The sequence below is a fragment of the Chiroxiphia lanceolata genome, chromosome 19, assembly GCF_009829145.1.
Source record: "Chiroxiphia lanceolata isolate bChiLan1 chromosome 19, bChiLan1.pri, whole genome shotgun sequence".
NCBI classification, from domain to species: domain Eukaryota; kingdom Metazoa; phylum Chordata; class Aves; order Passeriformes; family Pipridae; genus Chiroxiphia; species Chiroxiphia lanceolata.
The window spans coordinates 1,296,893-1,317,821 of record NC_045655.1 but is presented as its reverse complement, the minus strand read 5'-3'; the positions used below and the strand labels follow the sequence as shown (position 1 = coordinate 1,317,821).

At 49.6% G+C, this 20,929-nt stretch overlaps 1 protein-coding gene across 1 annotated transcript in view; it reads right to left on the bottom strand.

The window, feature by feature from the left end:
* Positions 1 to 20,929, bottom strand: part of DNAH9 (dynein axonemal heavy chain 9) — a 185,833-nt gene that overhangs the window by 18,141 nt on the left and 146,763 nt on the right. The window contains 3 exon segments of the mRNA XM_032706809.1: positions 900 to 1,091; positions 1,579 to 1,770; positions 5,406 to 5,633. Of these exon segments, the coding sequence (XP_032562700.1) occupies positions 900 to 1,091; positions 1,579 to 1,770; positions 5,406 to 5,633 (612 nt within the window).

Here is a 20,929-nt window from a genome sequence, read left to right as displayed (position 1 = left end):
TGGATACAGAGCCATTCAAGTTCAGATAAGATACAGAAATATTCAGGTCCAGGTTGGATACAGAGCCATCCAAGTTCAGATAAGATACAGAAATATTCAGGTCCAGGTTAAATACAGACACATTCAGGTTTATGTGAGATACGGAGACATTCAGGTTCAGGTTGGATACAGAGCCCAGGGCACTTTGCCTGCAGAGCTCACAGCACTGGAATCATCCCCCCCAGGTCAGCCCAGGCTGGGCAGCTCTGCTTGGGGCTGAAACACCAGTGAACTGATGGAAGAAGGAGAGTATGTTTGTTTACAGAACTGCTTCTACTCCTGCTGGCAAAATTCAGTAATTGCTGAAGTTTGGCTTGGCTCTATATCTCAGGCTGGACCTTCTCTAGCAATTATCTGCTGTGCACTTGAGCATCAATATCCTGAGATCTCTCATGGAAATTAAGCTTCCAGTAGTTAAGTTTTATGAACAAACCCAGCCTAATACGGCTCTCTCCGCTACTGCATTTGTGTACAAAGAACAGATGAGATCAGTAAGTAGATCAACAAGAACCATCAGTGATTCTCATCAAAACTGATGATAAAAGAAGCTTGAAGGGGCCATTTTAGCAAACAGTATGTGGATGTAATTTTCCAGGAGCCCTGCTCAAGTCTCAAGCACCAATACAGTTGCTCTATTCATGCATGAACAGAATGAGCCCATGATGAAGTGGCAAATTACCACTAGACTGGGTCATCCAAGGAAATGCTGAGACATCTACAGAAACAGAACATAATGGGAGATAACAAAGGTGTGCAGAAACACTGCAGCCCTGTTCCTGCCTCCTAAGGCAGATTATAGAGCAGTTATGGAACACATTACATTTAGGTGTGTAAATAATGCCAGAAAACAAAGAGCTTACCTGGTGATAGCCATTGTAGTCCATGTTCCCTGGGAGGGGGAATCCTGGAGCAAGGAGAAGTTCTCCCTCCAGCATTTCTGGTTTAATAAATTCTTCCAAATAGGTTTTGCAAAGCCTCCTGTCCCAGTCATCTGTGATGTGACCCCCATACATGATCTCACCCACAAGGTAGCGCAGGTCGTCATAGGGCACCTGAGGATGAACAGGGAGAGCAGGAAGGACAGACAGATTCTCATTTTAGGAAACATGCAGGAGGTCAGAGAGCCAGAGCTCCAGAGGCCAGTGCTGGGCTGCAGGTTCCAGCACTGACCTGTACACTCAGTGCTTCAACCTCACTGCTTCAATTTTCTCAGTGAACAAACATCAGGTAGTAGTTAAACTCTGCCCAAGGAGAACTGGATCACAGCAGAGATTTCCTGCAGTTCCCCACTGAAATGCAAATTTACTCTAAGCTCTGTTAAACCAAAGATCACTGTTCTTTTCAATGAATAAAGACCACAGGCACTGTTTGCTGTGATTTCTAAGCTTCTACAGGCACGAGTGGCACCGAGGCCTCTCATCTTCCCACAAAGGCACAGCAAAACCAAAGATCCCAAGGAAATGGTATTTCAGGAGATTTCCCAGGAGCTTCAGCACAAGCCATATCCCCAGTGGTTCAGAGCCCCAGTGAAGCACCCACCTTGGAGCTGGCCTGCAGGTAGTTGTGCAGCACAGTCACAGAGATGGTCAGGTCCCCGCTGCTGAAGGGGTACGGGCGGTTCCAGCCCTGGGGGCCGAACCTGCGCCGCTCGGCCACCACGGCATGGAAATAGCACAGGGCAAACAGGATGCTCCTGAACTCCTTCTCGTGGCTGCACATCTCCAGGGTGTCCTGCAATACAGGCAGAGCCACTGCTCTCAGCCTCAGGGCCTCCAGATACATCCAACTTTGGACAGGGATGAATCACAGAATCATCAAGGTTGGAAAAGAGCTCTGAGATCAAGTCCAACCTTTGACCAACACCTCTATGCCCACTAAACCACATCATGAAGTGCCACTACTTGAACATTCCCAGGGATGGTGACTCCACCACCTCCCTGCCCAGCTTGTTCCAATGTTTAACCACGCTTCCAGAGAAGAAATTTTTCCCAGTATCCAACCTGGACCTCCCCTGGTGCAGCTTGTTGCCATTTCGCTGGTCCTATGGCTTCCTACCTGGAAGAAGAGGCCAATCAATTTTTCCTCCAGTTCATATTTGCATAATACACACATGTGTTAATTTTTGAAGTCAGTGGATTTACATTGCAAATTTATTGGCAAATTCTAATGAATATTTTCGGAATTAATATTTACTATTTCCAGCTCAGAGTGGCTTTGCACAGAAACAGACATTAACAGTAGAGAAGGGAAGGACACGTGCACCCACTCAATGCCCCATCACCTGCATGTGCTCAACATCCCTCCCCAGAGAGATGGAGAGAGAATCCCAGAATCCCAGAGTGGTTTGGGTTGGAAAGGACCTTTAAAGCTCATCTCATCCCACCCCCTGCCACGGGCAGGGACATCTTCCCGGTCACTAGACCAGGTTGCTCCAAGCCTCATCCAACCTGGCCTTGGACACTGGCCTCACCACCCTCACAGGGAAGAATTTCTTCCCAATATCCCATCTAACCCTGCCCCTTGGCAGTTTGGAGCCATCCCCCCTTGTTCTATCACTGCATGCCCTTGCAAAAAATCCCCCTCAAGCTCTCTTGGAGACCCTTCAGGTACTGGAAGGCCACAATTAAGTCACCCTGGAGCCTTCTCTGCTCCACGCTGAGCAATCCCAATTCTCTCAGCCTTTCCTCACAGCAGAGCTGCTCCAGCCCTTGGAGCATCTTGGTGGCCTCATCTGGACTCACTTGAAGAGCTCTGTGTCATCACAGTGGGCAAGGGGGCCAGCACTGGGCCTGGGACTGTGGCACCTTGCCCAGGAGATGGAGGGGCAGGAGCCTGAGTCATTTAATCACTGAAAATGAACAGGGGAACTGCTTCAAATATGTGCAGAGCACTTCCTCATTTTAGGAACCATCCCCAGACATGAAGGGACACTGCCTGAATGAACACTGAGAATCCAGTTCAGTCTCATTTGGCCCCTCTTTAGTTGTGTATTTTTCTTCAGCTACAAAGAGGAACAATATCCCCCACACAGAATAAAGAGGCTCCTTTGTAGCTTTCAGCTGAAAGCTAAATTTGAACATCCATTTGTATAAAGCGGGGAAATGAGGTGTAAAAGGGACCCACCCACTTGCTCCAGGATTTCTGATAAGAGATGTTTTATAATACTCCAGCAATGTAGAAAATGCTAATTACTATCTGATTGAAATGAGCAGAGGTAGGATGAAAATGTTACTTGGGGTGAAGGTTCTCCCCTTCCTTGTTCTCTGGGACATTTTGTGGAGTTCAAGATGATGAATGACAGTAGACAAAAATGGAATAATCTCTCCTGACTAGGGACATTAATCCTGGCATGGTGTCTCCCCATCCCCTGCTCAGCACAGTTAGCTGCTGCTCTTGACATTCCCTCCACTCCAAGTGCAAAATCAGCTGGGAGCTGCCCCCATTTCCCTGCCCATGGACCAGGGCCTGGGGTCTACAATAGACTGGAGTGTTCTTGCCTGGTCCCAAATGACAAGAGGCTGCATGGAGAGAATCATTAGGATCAAAGAATGGTTTGAGTCAGAAGGGACCTTACACGTCATCTTATTCCACACCCTGCCATGGGCAGGGACACCTTCCACTAGCCCAGGTTGCTCCAAGCCCCATCCAGCCTGGCCTTGGACACTTGCAGGGATGGGGCAGCCACAGCTTCTCTGGGCAACCTGTGCCAGGGCCTCCCCACCCTCACAGGGAACAATTTCTTCCCAATAGCCAATCTAGATCTACCCTCCTTCAATTTAAAGCCACTCTCCCTTGTCCTATCCCTCCAGGCCCTTGTCCCAAGTCCCTCTCCAGCTCTCTTGGAGCCTCTTCAGGCACTGGAAGGGGCTCTAAGGTCTCCCTGGAGCCTTCTCTTTTCCAGGCCGAACACCTCCAACTCTTTCAACCTGTCTCCTTAGCAGAGGTGCTCCAGCCCTGTGATCAATTTAGTGCCTCCTCTGGACTCATTCCAGCTGTGTTGGACTCAGCACTGCAGGTGGGGTTACAGAAGAGCAGAGATTTCTCAAAAGAGAAAACCATCCTGCCAGACCTGCCCTGTGTGTTCCTGGCACAGCCATCAGCAGAGTGGAGAGGCTGCAAGAACTTCAGCACTACTGTTTCAAAAAGGCACTTCAAGGGTTGAGGGCACCTTCAGACCCTCCTGGTTGCTCGAGGTTCACCAGATGGGGTCCTGCTGTGAGAGCTGCGTGTGCCAAGGTAAGGGCAGTGTGTGAGTGAGGGCAATGAGTGTTCAGGGCAGCAGGAGGCTGTATCTGTGTCTCCAGGACAGGAACCATCAGCAGTGTGAATGCTCAGCTCTCAGCCTTTGTGTTATGTGGTAAACGAGGTCAGCAGGAGCGTGGATGGCTCCAGCAGTGACACACACTGGCTCCAGCCTGCCCTGGCCACGGGCTGTTCCCTGGGGAGCCCTGTTTGATCTGTGTCCTGCTGCTCCCAGAGCCTCCTGCCTGTGGTGCCAGAGCTGTCGAGAGAGGCCACAGAGCAGAGCTCACTTAATCACCACATACCAACGGCTCTGACACTGATCTAACCCTCTGGGGCACCAAGAATATTTTCCATCATTTCCACACAATTCAGTGTCGTGTCCCCTGCACAGGAGACTCAGCTGCAGTTCCATCAGTAGGTCCAGCATCACCAGGATGGGGATTGTCCCGCTCTGCTCTGCCCTGGGGTGGCCTCACCTCAACATTGGGGCAGTTTGGGGGGACACAATGGAAGGAAGGGATTGAACCATTAGAGAGTGTCCAAAGGAGGGAAGGAGGATGGGGAAGGGCCTGGATTTGAAGGCGTGTGAGGACACTGAGGGCACTTGGTGTGTTCAGCTGGAGAAGAGGAGACTGAGGGGAGACCTCATTGCAGTTCCAAGTGCCTGGGCAGGGGCAGAGGAGGGGCAGGGACTGAGCTCTGCTCTGGGGGGACCAGGGACAGCAGGCAGGGAATGGCTGGAGCTGTGTCAGGGCAGGCTCAGGTTGGATCTCAGCCAAAGGTTCTTCCCCCAGAGGCTGGTTGGGCACTGCCCAGGCTCCCCAGGGCAGTGGGCACAGCCCCAAGGCTGCCAGAGCTGCAGGAGGGTTTGGCTGATCCTCTGGGGCACAGGGGGTGACTCTTGGGGATGGGCCTGTGCAGGGCTAAGGGTTGGACTGGATGATTCTTGTGGTCCCTTCAACTCAGCACATTCTGTGACTCTGGGATACATGATGGGATGCAAAGGGACTCACTCAGCTGCTGCCTGGAAGGGCAATGCCTTCCCCCATCACGCTCCATGGGGGATCCAGCAGCTCCAGCAGCTCCAAGCCGACCTGTCACTGGTGCCCCTGAGCTCCTACCTGGCTGAAGTTGTCGAGGGCTCCGTGCAGGTTTGCCTGCATCCCAGTGGGGGCCTCATTGGTGATTTTGATGGAGTTCTCCAGGATGCCCTGGGGAATGATGTGGCTCTCGGGGGAAGGTGCTGGCTCTGCGCTGATGAAGACACGGAAGTCCTGGTGGCTACCCTTGCTGTGCTGCTCCAGCTTCTTCTCCAGGGAACTCAGCCACTTGGCCACCAGGTGGATGTTCTGGCAGGGACAAAGGGGAGGCTTTATCATTCCCCCATTTACACCCTTGATTTCCTGAGCAGCACTAAATCCATCCCACCCATGAACAGCCAAGGCTGCTCTGGAATCGGGTACTCGCCCCAGGAGTGCCTGTGAGCAGTTCCCCAAATATCCACTTACATCAAGTACACTTTTAAATTCAAAATAATCAATACAAACCACCAGCAGTGTAGCAAGTCACAGCTGGGCTGGTTGGGCTCTCAGTGCTCAGACTCTCGTTGTTACAGCAATACCAGCTGACAAAGCAGAGCTGTTCCACATCCACTGAGCTCAAATGAAAACATTTGTTCATTTTTAACAGAATAACAGTGAGGACCCTCAACAGCAAAGAAGTCAAGCAGGTGGTTCCACAAAGACCTTTCACATAAAGGATTTATTTATTCATGCAACTAATTAGATGTATCTCTCAGAAAATTAAGCAGCATCGTGGGGAGATGGTGAAATGGATAAAGACAAGCCTCATTTTTTTCCCCTCGGAGTCCTAAACAGTAGTTTTCAGGCAAGAAAACAGCTTTTTGTTATATTAGGGATGGGATTTGTGGGCTAAACTCCCCTTGTTTTAGTCAGGTGTATAATCCAAACTGGCTGTGTTCACTGTGGTGATTTATCCCATCCAAAGAAAGGACAAGGAACTTGATAACCCTGAATTAAAAACAGACTCCAGAAAGATGAACTGCTTGGAGGTGGCAAGGAAATTACATCAAGGAACCATCTTAGAGGCTAAGAATAAATATATATCACCTATAAATTGGGCCAGAAAGGAGCTCTCATGGTTAAATAGTAGAGTAATGGAGATTATTAGGAGAAAAAGTGGAAGTTTTGTCCAAATGAGAAAAACAGAAAAGAGCACAAAATCCAGTCACGGGAAGGCAAAAAAATGTTATAAGAAGCAATATTTCAAAAACATAAAAGCTAATAATAAAACCTTTTGCAGAGACCAGGAACATACCAGAGAGTCTGTAAAAGTACGAGATGATCAAGGTCTACAGGGAGCGCCCATGAAAGGCCAGGCCACCCCAAAACAGCCCATCTCTGCAGGAATAGCCCCTGGGGAGCCTGGGGAGGGTCTCACAGCCTGTGTAACACGGTGGAATCACTCAGTGCTGAGGCTCAGATGCCCCTGGAGATCATCCATCCCATCCTCCTACTCCAAGTGGGACCAGCCAGAGGAGGTTGCTCACTGTGTCCAGTTGGGTTTTTGGATATCCTAAGGCTGAAATCTCCACAACCTGTCTGGCAACATGTGGCTAGTGTTCAACAATCCTCACAGTAAAAAAACCATAAAGATAATATAGTAAAATATAGGAAAAAGGAAAGGAAAGGAAAGGAAAGGAAAGGAAAGGAAAGGAAAGGAAAGGAAAGGAAAGGAAAGGAAAGGAAAGGAAAGGAAAGGAAAGGAAAGGAAAGGAAAGGAAAGGAAAGGAAAGGAAAGGAAAGGAAAGGAAAGGAAAGGAAAGGAAAGGAAAGGAAAGGAAAGGAAAGGAAAGGAAAGGAAAGGAAAGGAAAGGAAAGGAAAGGAAAGGAAAGGAAAGGAAAGGAAAGGAAAGGAAAGGAAAGGAAAGGAAAGGAAAGGAAAGGAAAGGAAAGGAAAAAGAGAAAAGTTTAAGGGAAATCTGTATGTCAGTTTGAGTCCAGTGTCTCTGTCTGACTCCATCTTCTGCACTTCCCCTGTCATGAGGGATTTAAACCCCTCTGAGCCCCAGCTTTTGGAGGTTAAATAATCCCAGCTCTCTCAGCCTCTCCTCATGTAACAGATACTCCAATCCCTCAGTTGTTGGAAAAGACTCTTAAACAGAAGCAGCAGATGGAGAGTTTTTTTGAAAAATTGATAAGATGAATAATAACAGGTTATAGGAGCCGATGGTCTCCACTTGGGAAAATCCCAGATGTGGAAGGTCTGCAGGACTCCCCAGGATGCACCAGGCACCAATAAAGCAGGAGTTACACACAAACAGGATGAGTGGGAAAAGACCAGGAATCTGAAAGTTCCAAACAATTTTAGATGACGGAACTGAGGATATCAAAATCTGAGCTTGTGGGCTGGGCTGGGGCAGAGCTGATGTTCCCCCCAGCGGGTCTGGGCTGTGTTTGGGGCTGTGCTGGAGCAGTGCTGGGCACACTGGGATGGTTCAGTCCCTGTGACACAGCCAAGGGCTGCTCTGCTCCTCACACGGCCCTGCCAGGACCAGCCCGGGGGGCACAGGGAGCTGGGGGGGCACAGGTGGGACAGGGGAGCCCAACTGCCCCCAGGGATGGCCCAGACCATGGGGAATCACACTCAGCACATGGAGCTGGGGGAAGGAGGAGGGGGATGTTCACATGGATGGGGTTTGCCTCCCCCAGTCCCCAGCAGGTGGGAGGGAGCCCAGGGCAGCCCTGGGATGGCTGAGCCCACGGGAAGGGGGAAGTGAACTCTTTGTTTTGCTTGTGTGACTTTTGCTTTCCCTTTTAAACTGGCTGTGTCTCAACCCAACAGTTTCCTCTCTTTTCCCCCCAGTTCTCTCCCCCCCGACCCTCAGGCAGTGAGTGATGGTGTGTGGGGCTGAGTTACATCACAAACACAGAGGGTTGTCCCCAGGGAACACTTTTGCAGGTGCTGGAGAGGTGAATTCCAGCAGGCAGGTCACACATTTGTGTCAAGCATTGCCTGCTCAGAGGAGGAGTTGCCTCCATGGGACCAATGTGTCTCCAGGCTTGCATCTTCATCAGTATGAGCCATTTCTCTTCCAGTTCCCACTATCAGTGTAGGTAAGAGGGAAGGTCTCATAAGCCACCAACCAGTCAAAAGCCAGATAACAGGGGTGGGGAGCTACTGATGGAGCTTTAACTTCTCACCATATTCAAAAACCACCTGAAAGAGTGAATGATTAATGAGCTGACAAAATTAGTCATAAGACAAAGTTATTTCAAGTCCTCAAAATAAAACCTGGTGGTGAAGAACTGCAAGAGGTGCCATCATTCTAAGTGAGTGGCAGTGACATTTCAGAAGAAATCCAGTGGTGATAGATGCAAAGTAATGCACTCAGAAAAACAACAACCCTGATGAGTTCAGAATTAACTATTATCACCCAGGGAAGAGACCTCTAAGTCCTCACAGTTATTTCCTGCAAATAACAGTTCAATGCAAAAACAATCAAACAATGCAAAACCAACCAAATGCCTGCAAAAGAACAGAGAATAAAACTGCAAACATTATTTTGCCACTCCAGAAATTCATGGGGGGCCTTCATCTTGAAAACAGCGTCCAGTTCTCACTCCTCTGTCTCCAAAAGGGTTTAACTCTCCCAAAAGGAGACACTAAGTGGATATACACCTGCTGTTTGGAGAGAGCAGAGCTCAGGGGGGAGGGAGGGGGTGAAATGCAGAGTGGAGGGTGGATAGAGCAGACTGCAAGCTTTGAAAGAACAAGTGCAAGGATATTTTCATATGACACATACCCAAACTGCCAATCTACTGCCTCAGGGTGTTTTGTGAGTTGAGAGAATCACAGAGTGGAGCTGAGCTTAAAGTCCCAGAGAAAAACAGAGAATGACAGAATTGTTGAGGTTGGAAAAGACCTTTAAAATCCCCAAATTCAACCCCCAATCCAGCACCACCACCATGTTCACACTAAACCATGTCCTCAAGTGTGATATCCACGTGGTTTGTGCACAGTTCCAGGGATGGGGACTCCAGCACTGCCCTGGGCACCTGTGCCAACATCACTGCACACTTTTACTGTTTCTACACCTTTTCCCCCAGGTTGTGGGTGTGCCCATCTCAGGCAGAGAGCTGGGCTGGCAGCACCTCGGGTGCCCCAGTGCAGGGGTTCTCTGTTCCTCAGAACACCAAGGGAGCTCTTCCTGGCAACACAGAAACCCTCTGCTGCTTTTCTGTCGGAGGGCTCAGGTGCCCCTTGTGAGCTACATATGGAGACATCCCAGCTGGGGCTGGAGAAGAGGAGGAACACTGGAGAAAGGAAAAGCTGAGGTCCTTTAGGCACAGGCTGGGAGAGAACAGTGGCCGCTGTCACAGACTATTGGCAGTATTTGAAAAAGCTGGAGGGATGGGCAGCACTCAGAGATGAACCAAGGGGTGTGAGTCAACAGAATTCTGTCTGGGAAAGCCATGGACACCTTCCTCCCTCCAGTTCTGTTGCCCCAAATCTGATTCAAACGTCTGGGAAAAATAATTGTTATTTAGAATTGCATAAATTCGGTCTCCACTCCTGAGATGACCCAGGGATGTGCTCTCAGTATATGGGTGAAATGGAGTTTGGGCTGTGAGATGAGGAGGAGATGCCTGAGCAGAGGGATCATGTTCTGGGGAAGTCTTGTTTTCTCATAAACGGGGACCATGTGAGGAGCAGTAAAGAAAATGCAATTATATCTGAGCTCTGCTGCACCACTGCTGGGCTGATGCATTTAGGATTTCACGAGATGAGGTTCTCCCCAGGGTCCAGGCAACCAGCTCTCCCTAAAAACACAAGTCCAATAATCAAGTAGGAGTGGACTGAAACCTGTAACCAAAGTGCTACAAACACCATGGAGATTTAGTAACACAGGGAGAGAGCTAAACAAAATACTAAAAGAAACCCTGTGCATTAAATATCAGTTTAATCATAGTCTGCATATCCGACCTTAAGTGTTCTCATCTCTAATTGGTAGTTCCTTCCTACATCTGCTTTTCTGGTGTTAGATGGCTCAAAAATAATTGCTTTTGCTTGTGTTGACATGACACCAGTGATCATTATTTGTTGGTATCACTGCCTGCTAACAGCCAGCTGAGGGAATATTTCCAGTCCAATGATAATTGAGTGCATTTATATACTGTCCTTTTGTGATAGAAGGGATGAGAAAGAGGAATATGTGCAGCAAAACAAGGGCTGCTACTAAGAATTCATGATTCAAATGAATATATCTGCCCAAAGCAGATGGAGGTGTTGGGGAAGGGATCCACAGGATTGAAGGAAACCTTGCAAATTAATTCCCAGCAGTCAGATAACAAAACTTGAGAGAAAATGACTAATGCCAACACACACTATTGTCACAGTAATTGAGTGATGTGTCAATTATCCAGCACAGACAGCGCTGTGTTAATACCAATCACAGCTGAGCAAAGAACCACCTTCTCCTGCTTGTTTTGGAATCCACCTCCCACCAATTCCATGGGCTGCCTCTAGACCTTATTCAGGAGAAACAGGGGTTAATCCAGCCTGTCCACCTCCTTTTGCTCACCCTACACTCTCCTCTACCACCCCGGGCACTTTACACTGCAGCAGCTTCACATCCTCCTCCTTCCACGAACCCCCTGAAGACACATTTATTTACCCAGGACACACCAAGGGTGGTGCATTGCTTTAGTACAAATTTTCTTAGCCAGATGTTGAAGGCTGTGGATGTGGCCTCCCTGGTGTTTCCCAGGCCAGATTGTGCTGCAGGTAGGAACAGGTTGTGGTAAATTCATTAGCTTGCTGTACAAATGGAGAGTGGGGGACAAATACTGCTGTAAAAAAGGCAAAAAACCAACCAGAAACACCTCCCCTGCACACTGACCATCCCCACAGCACCTCAGCCTGGGGTGCTTCCCCAGTGACTGAGAGCAGGGACAGGATGAGGAGCAGGGACAGGATGAGGGGCTGTGGGAAGAGCTGGGCTGGCCTACACGTACAGGAACAAGGGAACACCAGAGGCTTTTCTTTGGAAATTCACTTCCAAGCACCTCTGTGTGTTTGTACTTCACAAAGCAGAACATATATCACAGGATGCAACTGTTGCCATGGTAACCATCAGAAATAGTACTACATATCCATAAAGCAGCACTGACTGCCCTCCCTGTGCTGGCAGTACTGGGGACCCTGCCCATGTCCGAGAGTGCCCCTCTCCTCCCCTCCTGCTCACAAACCACCTCCTGGAGCAATGAGAATTGGTTGTTTTCTCAAAGTCTCATCCTGTTGTGAGATCTCTCAGGAAACAGGTACTGCTGTTCTATCCATCTGCCAGGCAGGTACAGCCCAGAGCCAGCCCAGCACTCCCAGTGCATGTTTGGGGGACAAAAAGAGGCAGAGTTGGGCACTGCAGAGCCTCTTCCTTGGCCACACTTACTGCTGACAGTGGGGTGAGCTCTCATCCATGAGAATCACAGAATATACCGAGTTAGAAGGGACCTACGAGGATCATAGAGTCCAACACATCCTCAGGAACAGCTCCATCCTGTGAATGCTGCCCCAGGACAGGCACAGACCCTCCACCACACCTGGTGTCCACCTATTTCTGAGCAGCAAACCTGCTGCTACCCCACGTGCAGAGAGGCCACCTCAGGGCTGTGGCAGCACCAGAAGATTTGCCCAGTGTCTGGCACATGCTCTGCCCTCACTGAGATGTTCCAGCAGCCAAAGGAGCCCCTGGGGCAGGAGGGAGGGTGGGATCACACCTCACCTGTGGGAAGTCCTGGATTTCAGCAACAGCACCCCCAGGCTTTTTCTCACCTCACCCATGAGGCCTCCAAGACACACCTGACAGAGAAGGACACACCTGATCCTGGCAGTCAGCACTACCTGAGCCCTCCCTGGAGCCATCAATCCCCAGTGAGCCTCTCCACACATGATCACAGAATGGTTTGGGTTGGAAGGGACCTTAAAGATCATCTCATTCCACCTCCTGGCATGGGCAGGGACACCTTCCACCAGCCCAGGTTGCTCCAGCCCCGTCCAACCTGGCCTTGGACACTTGCAGGGATGGGGCAGCCACAGCTTCTCTGTGCAACATGTGCCAGGGCCTCACCACCCTCTGAATAAACCATTTCCTACCATCTGCTCTACCCCTGTCCTTTGCCAGTTCCAAACTATGGCCCCTTATCGTGTCACTGTCTGCTTGTATAAAAAGTCCCTGTCCCTCCCCAGTCAGGGGGAAGAACAGCCCCACAAGAGCAAGTACTATTAACTGAGCCTTCAGCCTCTCCTCTGAACACACTCTCTATTCCTTTTGTGCTGCTGGGCCTCATGAAGTTCCTCATCATCTACTTGTGTTGGGCCAAACTAATTAGTGCTGCCACCTCCAAACAGGGTCACTTTCCTGCTCACTGCCTGAGCCACCAAGCAATTAAAGCAGGATGCCTTAATTAAGAGCAGGGTGCCTCTGCCTTTTGTGTGCTAAAAACTGTGACTCTATTCAATCTGTTCAATGTGTTTCCTCCACAACTCCCCACGTGATTTCACCAGTAGGACACAGCAGCTGCACAGGCCCTGCTAATGCTGAGTGAAGTCACTACAGCATCACTGGGGCTTTACATCTCTATCAGACATCAGGATCTTCCTGGGCCACCACTGGCCCCCCAGTAAGGCTGTGCTGTAGCAGCTTGTCTTGTTCATCCAAGAGGAGACTGAGGGCAGAGCTCCTTGGGGTCTGCAGCTCCTCCTGAGGGGCAGCTCCCTCTCTGCTCCATGTGAGCAGGGACAGCAGGCAGGGAATGGCTGGAGCTGTGTCAGGGCAGGCTCAGGTTGGATCTCAGCCAAAGGTTCTTCCCCCAGAGGCTGGTTGGGCACTGCCCAGGCTCCCCAGGACAGTGGGCACAGCCCCAAGGCTGCCAGAGCTGCAGGAGGGTTTGGCTGATCCTCTGGGGCACAGGGGGTGACTCTTGGGGATGGGCCTGTGCAGGGCCAGGAGTTGGACTCAGTGATCCTTGTGGGTCCCTTCTAGCTCAGGCTGTTCTCTGATCCCAAGATTTAAGTTCCCAGCTCTCAGGATCTGTACACACCCACAGCTCTGCTGTCCCTCCCCCACAGCGCAACCCAGCCCTCTCGGGCCAGAAATTGAGGCTGATCCAGGACTCTTTCAAGGCACACAGAAGGCAGATGCAAGCGGAGAAAGGGAACAGAAAACAAAACTCAAAGAGGCTGCTCTGAAGCCTTCACAGCCCTTCCAGCATTAGAACAAGCACCTGATTGTTAAGACAAGTTTTGGAATGAAGTAAATTATATTTTGCATATTTTTTTAGCACAGACATACCGTAATGTTGGTGACATGAAATTAAAAGTGTCCAGGACTATTCCTGGGCTAATTTCTTCACTATTTGAGATGTTTATTGGGGTGTCCTGGGGTGGCCAGGAGTTGGACTCAATGATTTTTGTGGGTCCCTTCCAACTCAGGATGTCCTATGATCGTAAAATTTAACTTCATTGCTCTCAGGATTTGTACATAGCCTTTCCTCACTCCTGAACTGCCAGGGAGAGCCAGACCTCTTCATCCAACACCAGGTGCTGACAATGAGACAGGACAGACACCTGAAGTCCAGCCCCACACATCACGTGTTTGAGTGGTAAGTACAGACATGGTCCGGGGATGATGGCAGAGAAAATTCAGGTACAAAGAGATTAAATGGTGCCTGGCTGAGTGAACAGAGGAGGATGAGGAGCTAATGAGAGGCTGGTAAGACGTAGGGGAAACAGGAGGTCAGTGAACTTGGCAGTCAGACAGGAGAGGGCAGTCAGAGGAGATGGAAGGAAATGGCCTTACACTGTGCCAGGGAGGTTCACATTAGATATTAGGGGGGGGGAAAATCATTGAAAGAGAGGTCAGACATTGGAATAAGTTGTCCAGGGAGGTGGTAGAGTCACTGTCTCTGGAAGTGTACATGAGGAGTCTGGATGTGGCATTTGGGGACATGGTTTAGGGGTGACTATGATGGTGCTGGTTTGATGGTTGGGCTGGATGATTCTGAAGGTCTCTTTCAACACTAATGATTCTGTGATCCGAGCATTTATCCAAAAATCATGAATGAGAACTGGAGGCAGAGTGTGTATTTCTCCTTTTAGACTGATCCAGAAATGTGTCTGGAAGGAAAATGAGTCCGGTTTTACTGAAGTAGAGGCTTGGTGCCAATTGCCTGTGTGTGCTTGGAATAGACAATGGATCTCACACAGGACAACAAAGCAGCACAGAATAACCCCAGGCTGGGGGGGGCTGCTGGAGAACAGCTCTGAGGAGAAGGACCTGAGGGTCCTGAGGGACAATCAGCTGTCCCTGAGCCAGCAGTGAGCCCTGAGGACCAAGAGGCCAGTGGGATCCTGGGGGGCAGGAGGAAGGGAGGGGATCCTGCCCCTCTGCTCTGCACCTGGAGTGCTGGGTCCAGTTCTGGGCTCCCCAGTTCTAGAAAGAAAAGGAACCACTGGAGAGGGTCCAGTGAGGGCTACAAAGATGATGAGGGGACTGGAGGATCTCTCTGCTGAGGAAAGGCTGAGGGAGCTGAAGTACTTCAGCCTGGAGAAGAGACCCCTGAGAGCAGATCTTAGCAATGAGGTCTTACAAACACCTCAAGGGTGGGTGTCAAGAGGATGGACCAGACTGATTTCAGTGGTGCCCAGCAACAGGACAAGGGGCAACAGGCACAGACTGACACACAGGAGGATCCATCTGAACATGAGGGAAAACTTCTTTACTTGGAGGGTGACAGAGCCCTGGAACAGCTGCCCAGAGAGGCTGCGGGGCCTCCTTCCGTGAGGATATTCCAAACCCACCTGGGTGTGATCCTGTGCAACCTGCTCCAGGTGACCCTGCTTGAGCAGAGGGGTTGGACCAGATGATCTCCAGAGGTCCTTTTCAAGCCCAGCCACTCTGGGATTCCGTGATTTATGATTCAGTAAGAAGGGCCCTGTCAGTGTCTGAATCTCCCACAGTTTTGCTCCAGGAGCTCACTGTGATTCAATTTAGTCCACGAACCTGACTCAGTGAAGCAGCAACCTATGAAAATGGGAAGATGCTCAAGAATTAAATTAACTCGATCACAATGAGAAGGAAGTGACATTTGGGCTAATGGATGAAGACTACAATTAAACTGGGAATATCTAACATCTGAACCTGTCCCTGCACCAGTGCATCCAGACACGCATCTGTACATGTGTAAACACATCTCATGTCTCTCCATTAGGCTGATAAACACCATTTGGGGACTGTGGTGGCCACTGGCTTAGCAAAAACCTCTGGAGTGTCACAGGGAGGGAAACGGAGCAGACAGAGCTTGTTCTAACTCACAGCTCAGTGTGCAAAACTCCTTCCTCCCTACACAGAGGAGACAACATACATCAGAGAAACCACATTGCTGACTAACTTGGCAGTGGGAAAGCAGAGATCACAGAATCCCTGGGGCTGGAGACACGTCTGAGATCACCCAGTGCTCACCCTCTGCTCAAAGCTGGGTCAGGCAGCACGGGAAGCCCAGCAACACACTCAGGTGGGTTTTGGATGTCTCCAAGGATGAAGACTCCACAAACACTCTGGGTAACTTCTTCCAGTGTTGGACCATTCACACAGCAAAAAGGATTGTACTTATGTTTAAATGGAATTTCCTGTATTTCAAGTTGTCCCCATTGCCCTTGTCCTGTCACCAGACACCACTGAGAAGAGCCTGGTCTTCATTCCCTACCACCGGGTATGATGATAGTGAAATCCTCAAGTCATCTCTTCCTGAGGCTGAACAATCCCCAGACGTGTCTGCTCCACTTCCAGCTGCACAGGGCAGAGCCAAGCTGCCCCTCAGAGCAGCTTCAGCTGTGGGATCCTGCTGTGCCTGCTTCCCAGGATACAGACTGGCCATGAGGAACAAAGGGGCACTTCCAAACTGAGTGGTACCCCTTGGAGTGAGTGGAAGGCTTGGGAGAGGAAGGAGGTGCCTGGAGTCTGCAGGAAACTCCCTGTCTGTGCCACACCTGTATTGCCCTGCCATCCTGTCCCAGGATAACATCTTGTTTTGGACAACTTCTCCATCAATCCATCCCCAAAGCAACATCTGGGGAGTTGGACAACACAGAGGAACCAACAGAAGGTCCAAGATGTGATTGATCCACCCTGGAGAGCCCCAGGAGGTGCTGCTGAAGCTCTGAGGTGCTGGCATCAAACAGGGTGATCTGGTTGGACCTGCACAGGTCCTGTTCCTAACAGAGGTTGTGCTTCTGCAGCTCTTGAGCACCTCTCACACACATCTGAAAAACCCAAGTGATAAAACAGGCTTTAAATAAGTGTTCAGTCCAACTGCCAAGTCTCTTCCCACTGGAATGTGCCTCCTGTGCAATGTCCTCAGGTTTCTGCACTTCAGCTGGAGATGCTCCTTGCTGAGATGCCAGAGCCTTTCTCTGCCCACCCACTGCTGGGAGAAGTGCCCATGTGAACCACAGGATGGGAAGTGCTCCTCATCCCTGTAACTCCACCTCACATCTTGGAAAACAAGGGAAGTTTGATTGCTCAGGGCAAAAGGAGTAGAGAGCAATTGAAAATTCCTAAGAAGGAAATCTGGTTTCTGACTGAATCCCACAGCTGGGGACCTGACAGACCCCACAGTTCTCCCAAACTTTTCAAGGAGAATATAAAAACTGATCAAATTTTCCTTCTAACCTGAGAGAAACATCAAGGTGTGAGGAATGAGCTACTAAGACGTGCTTTTGTTCCCATCTGCATTTTTTTCTGAAGCTCTTTGTATTTTCTCAGAGTGCCAAAGCACTGGGATTGCATATTGGACAAAACCTGCCAGAAAGGAAACTTTTGGGTCTGCTCTTCATCTCCGTCCCTTTCTCATGAACATGGACACTTTGAACCATTTTTAACAGTGGTTCAGGTGTGACACCATCAGAGACCAAACAGAGTCATGGCCCATGCAGAGCACAATAAAGCTGTCCAAGACATTTCTGGTACATTTTGTCTTAGGCAGAAAATGTCAATTTGTCAAAGCTGAGACCTACAAGCCAAAGACTGGCTTCTGAAACTTAGAATCACACAGTGGTTTGGGTTGGAAGGGACCTGAAAGCTCATCCTGTCCTACCCTCCTGCCATGGGCAGGGACACCTTTTGCTAGACCAGATTACCAGGAAAAAACTTCCTTTTTTCCTGTTTCTTTCTTCTTTTCTTTGAGATATTTTGGAACAGTCAAAGACTCTGAATTGATACTTGAAGCATGAAAAACAAAATTTTGCTGTTCCCACTGCAAAAAAAAACCAACCAAAAAACCCAACAACCCTTTTTGCTAGAAGTGTTAGCTAATGAGGGAAAAAATAAAGATTAAAAAATGAAAATGAAAAAGGACCAAAAGACAAGAAACGCTGACTGGTGCAGAAGAGGGAAACTGGTCATGTAAGAGCTGTGATTCCTGGAGGTATTTTGTGACTTGACTCCCACTCATGGTACTTTAACACTTCGAGGAGTGGGGATGGTCAGCAGCACCCTCCCCACGTTCCCTCACACCCTCAGCCTGGTGGTAGATCCATGACTGCTGCTGGTCTGAATAAAGACTTGAAAACTCCTCTCACAGTTTCAGGGTCCACTTTTCCTGATGTTTCCGTCTTGCAGTGATGAAGCAACACAATAACCGGGTATAGAACTGCAGCTCCACGGCCCTGGGATCAGCTCTGCTGAGACACGTGTTGGGACCCTGCTGCTGAGGGGCACCAAAGGTGAGCCTTGGTCTGACCTGCTCTGGAACTGCTCTGTCACCTGGCATTTGTGTCACCACAATGTAAGGAAGATCTGAAGCCATTAGAGAGTGTCCAAAGGAGGGAAGGAGGATGGGGAAGGGCCTTGATTTGAAGGCGTGTGAGGACACTGAGGGCACTTGGTGTGTTCAGCTGGAGAAGAGGAGACTGAGGGGAGACCTCACTGCAGTTCCAAGTGCCTGGGAGGGGCAGGGACTGAGCTCTGCTCTGGGGGGCCCAGGGACAGCAGGCAGGGAATGGCTGGAGCTGTGTCAGGGTAGGCTCAGGTTGGATCTCAGCCAAAGGTTCTTCCCCCAGAGGCTGGTTGGGCACTGCCCAGGCTCCCCAGGACAGTGGGCACAGCCCCAAGGCTGCCAGAGCTGCAGGAGGGTTTGGCTGATCCTCTGGGGCACAGGGGGTGACTCTTGGGGATGGGCCTGTGCAGGGCCAGGAGTTGGACTGGATGATCCTTGTGGGTCCCTTCCAGCTCAGCAGACTCTGGGATCAGATTGTGAACACCACAGTTAGAAAAAGGATTTACCTAAAGGCAGGTCCAAATCCTCCTGGCAACAAAAAGGGTCTTGAGAAAAATATGATACTAAAATCTAAATCTATGTAAAATTTTCTTCAGCTTTCCAAGTTGTCATTTCATTGTTGTCCTACCTCCACAGTGACCCCTTCCCACCGGTCCTGACCAACACTTCAAACTACCTCTTAGAGGTGACACTGGAAGCTCAATGCTGAGTGGTTGAATGGTGCACACACCTGAAGTGAAAGTATCAGACCCAGAGTCTGTGTCCTTTTTATGGCCAAAAAAATCTGCTTTCCAGCCCTCTGAGCCTATGAACTGTTTCTAAGGAGACCCAGAGGCTGCACCCACTGTCAAATGGATTTTTGTGGAGCTAAAAGACCAGCCTCCTCTTCAATGCCAACAACTTATGGGAGAGCAGCTGCTGGGCTTGGGCTGGGTTTGTCTCTGCAGCCCTTGAGTAACAAGTTCTCCTTTACGCAACTGTACTTTTGCTCCTATTCTGCAGTTAGAACATCTGTATTTGTAGAGAATAATTTAAACTGTGGGCTTCATTCTCTCCTCATCTGTATCATCCCCAGTGTGGAGGCTGTGCTGGGCTCAGCAGAGCTCCAGCTACCACACAGGTACAGCTCTGGTGCTAAAGGAGCTGCTGCTCAGGCTCTGCTAGTGTGACTGATGTTCTTCTCATGGAAATGAATGATTGGGTGGCTTTCTGCTGTATTCTCTGACAAAATCAATCATTTATAAACATCTCCATTTTCAGTGAGCTGAGAAACTTCACAGTTCTCAGGGCAGACATGGATGCTCTTTTCTTTATTTTGCCTCCTCCCATGTCAGGCAACTTGACTGAGAAGGAACTGGCCCTGGGACAGTAGTCCTTCCCAACACACAGCAGTGATCCTGCTTCTATATCCAATAAGAACTTTCCAACTGCCTCAATATCCCTTAACAACCACTTCTCACAAACCTAATTCCCCAACTCGTTATTGCAGTTGACTCTCATTATTTCTGGTTCCAATCAAGGGCCAGTAATGCAATGTGTGTGTAAAAGCCACCAGATGATATTCTCAAGTGTTTGCGTTGGAGAATGTGTGTGAGGTGACAGCACAAAGCCAGCTCAGGGGCTGGCAGACGAGCTCTGGGCTAGTGTCCAAGGATAGCAAACTGCAGTTGCTTTTTGTCTGCTCAAAAACAAAGGGAAAGCCTGAATAAAATCACCCTATGGGTGGGACACAGCCTTCAAATAATGAGTTTAATTAATCTGGGTAAAATTACCCTGAGTGCCTCTTGAGATCTGCCTCGTCCTCTCTTTTATTTTCAGTGCAATGATCCACAAATCCTGGAACATTTTTGTACGTTGAATTGCCTGTGTCCTTCCATATCTTGTGCAAACAACCTTGAAACTGTTTGCAAGGTATTTGTCATCAAAAGCCTTGCAGGAAAGGTTTTGCCAAATAAACTACCTGTTGGCAAAGACTTGCTATGATCCACCTCTGACTGAGGCGGCAGGAGAATCCTCTTTGGGACCCTTCCCACTGAGTTCCACTGTGATAAGTTTGGATACAAATTTTACCAGAGGTCAGATTTTCACCCTTGAGAAAATGGTTTGTCCAACCTTCTAAAACAGTTTGCTCAGAGGGTGCTTTCCTGCCAGGTGGAAGTCTGTTGGCCATAAAGGAGTTTTGTAGACCAGAGGGGTCTTGTCCGTCAGTGTAGGGGACACACGTCTGGCCCCTCAGGCTGCTCTCCCTCTTTCTCATACTCCATGAAGCTCCAGGCCTTGGAAGGAGATGGGAACACACAGTGAGACACAGAGCCAGGCTCTGGAGTTGGGCAGCTTGGCCAGTCTGGGTGACAATGAAGTGCCATTGCTCTGCTGTCCGTCCCTCCATGAGCCTGATCCAGTCACCAAATGCTGAAACTGGTGCTGCCAGCCCAACTTCAACATTGTTCTCTTACAGAAATCGAATTTCTGCAGTTCTTCTGATTTAATCATAGAATCCTTAAATGGTTTGGGTTGAAAGGACCTTAAAGCTCATCTCGTTCCACCCTCTGCCATGGGTAGGGATATCTCCCACCAGCCCAGGTTGCTCCAAGCCCCATCCAACCTGGCCTTGGACACTTCCAGGGATGGGGCAGCCACAGCTTCTCTGGGCAACCTGTGCCAGGGCCTCACCACCCTCACAGCCAAGAACTTCTTCCAATTTAACCTTCAGTACCTTACTGACTGCTCTGACCACCAGAGAAGGTGGGAATGGATGAAATAAAGACCCTTCAGTCCCTCAGTGCTCA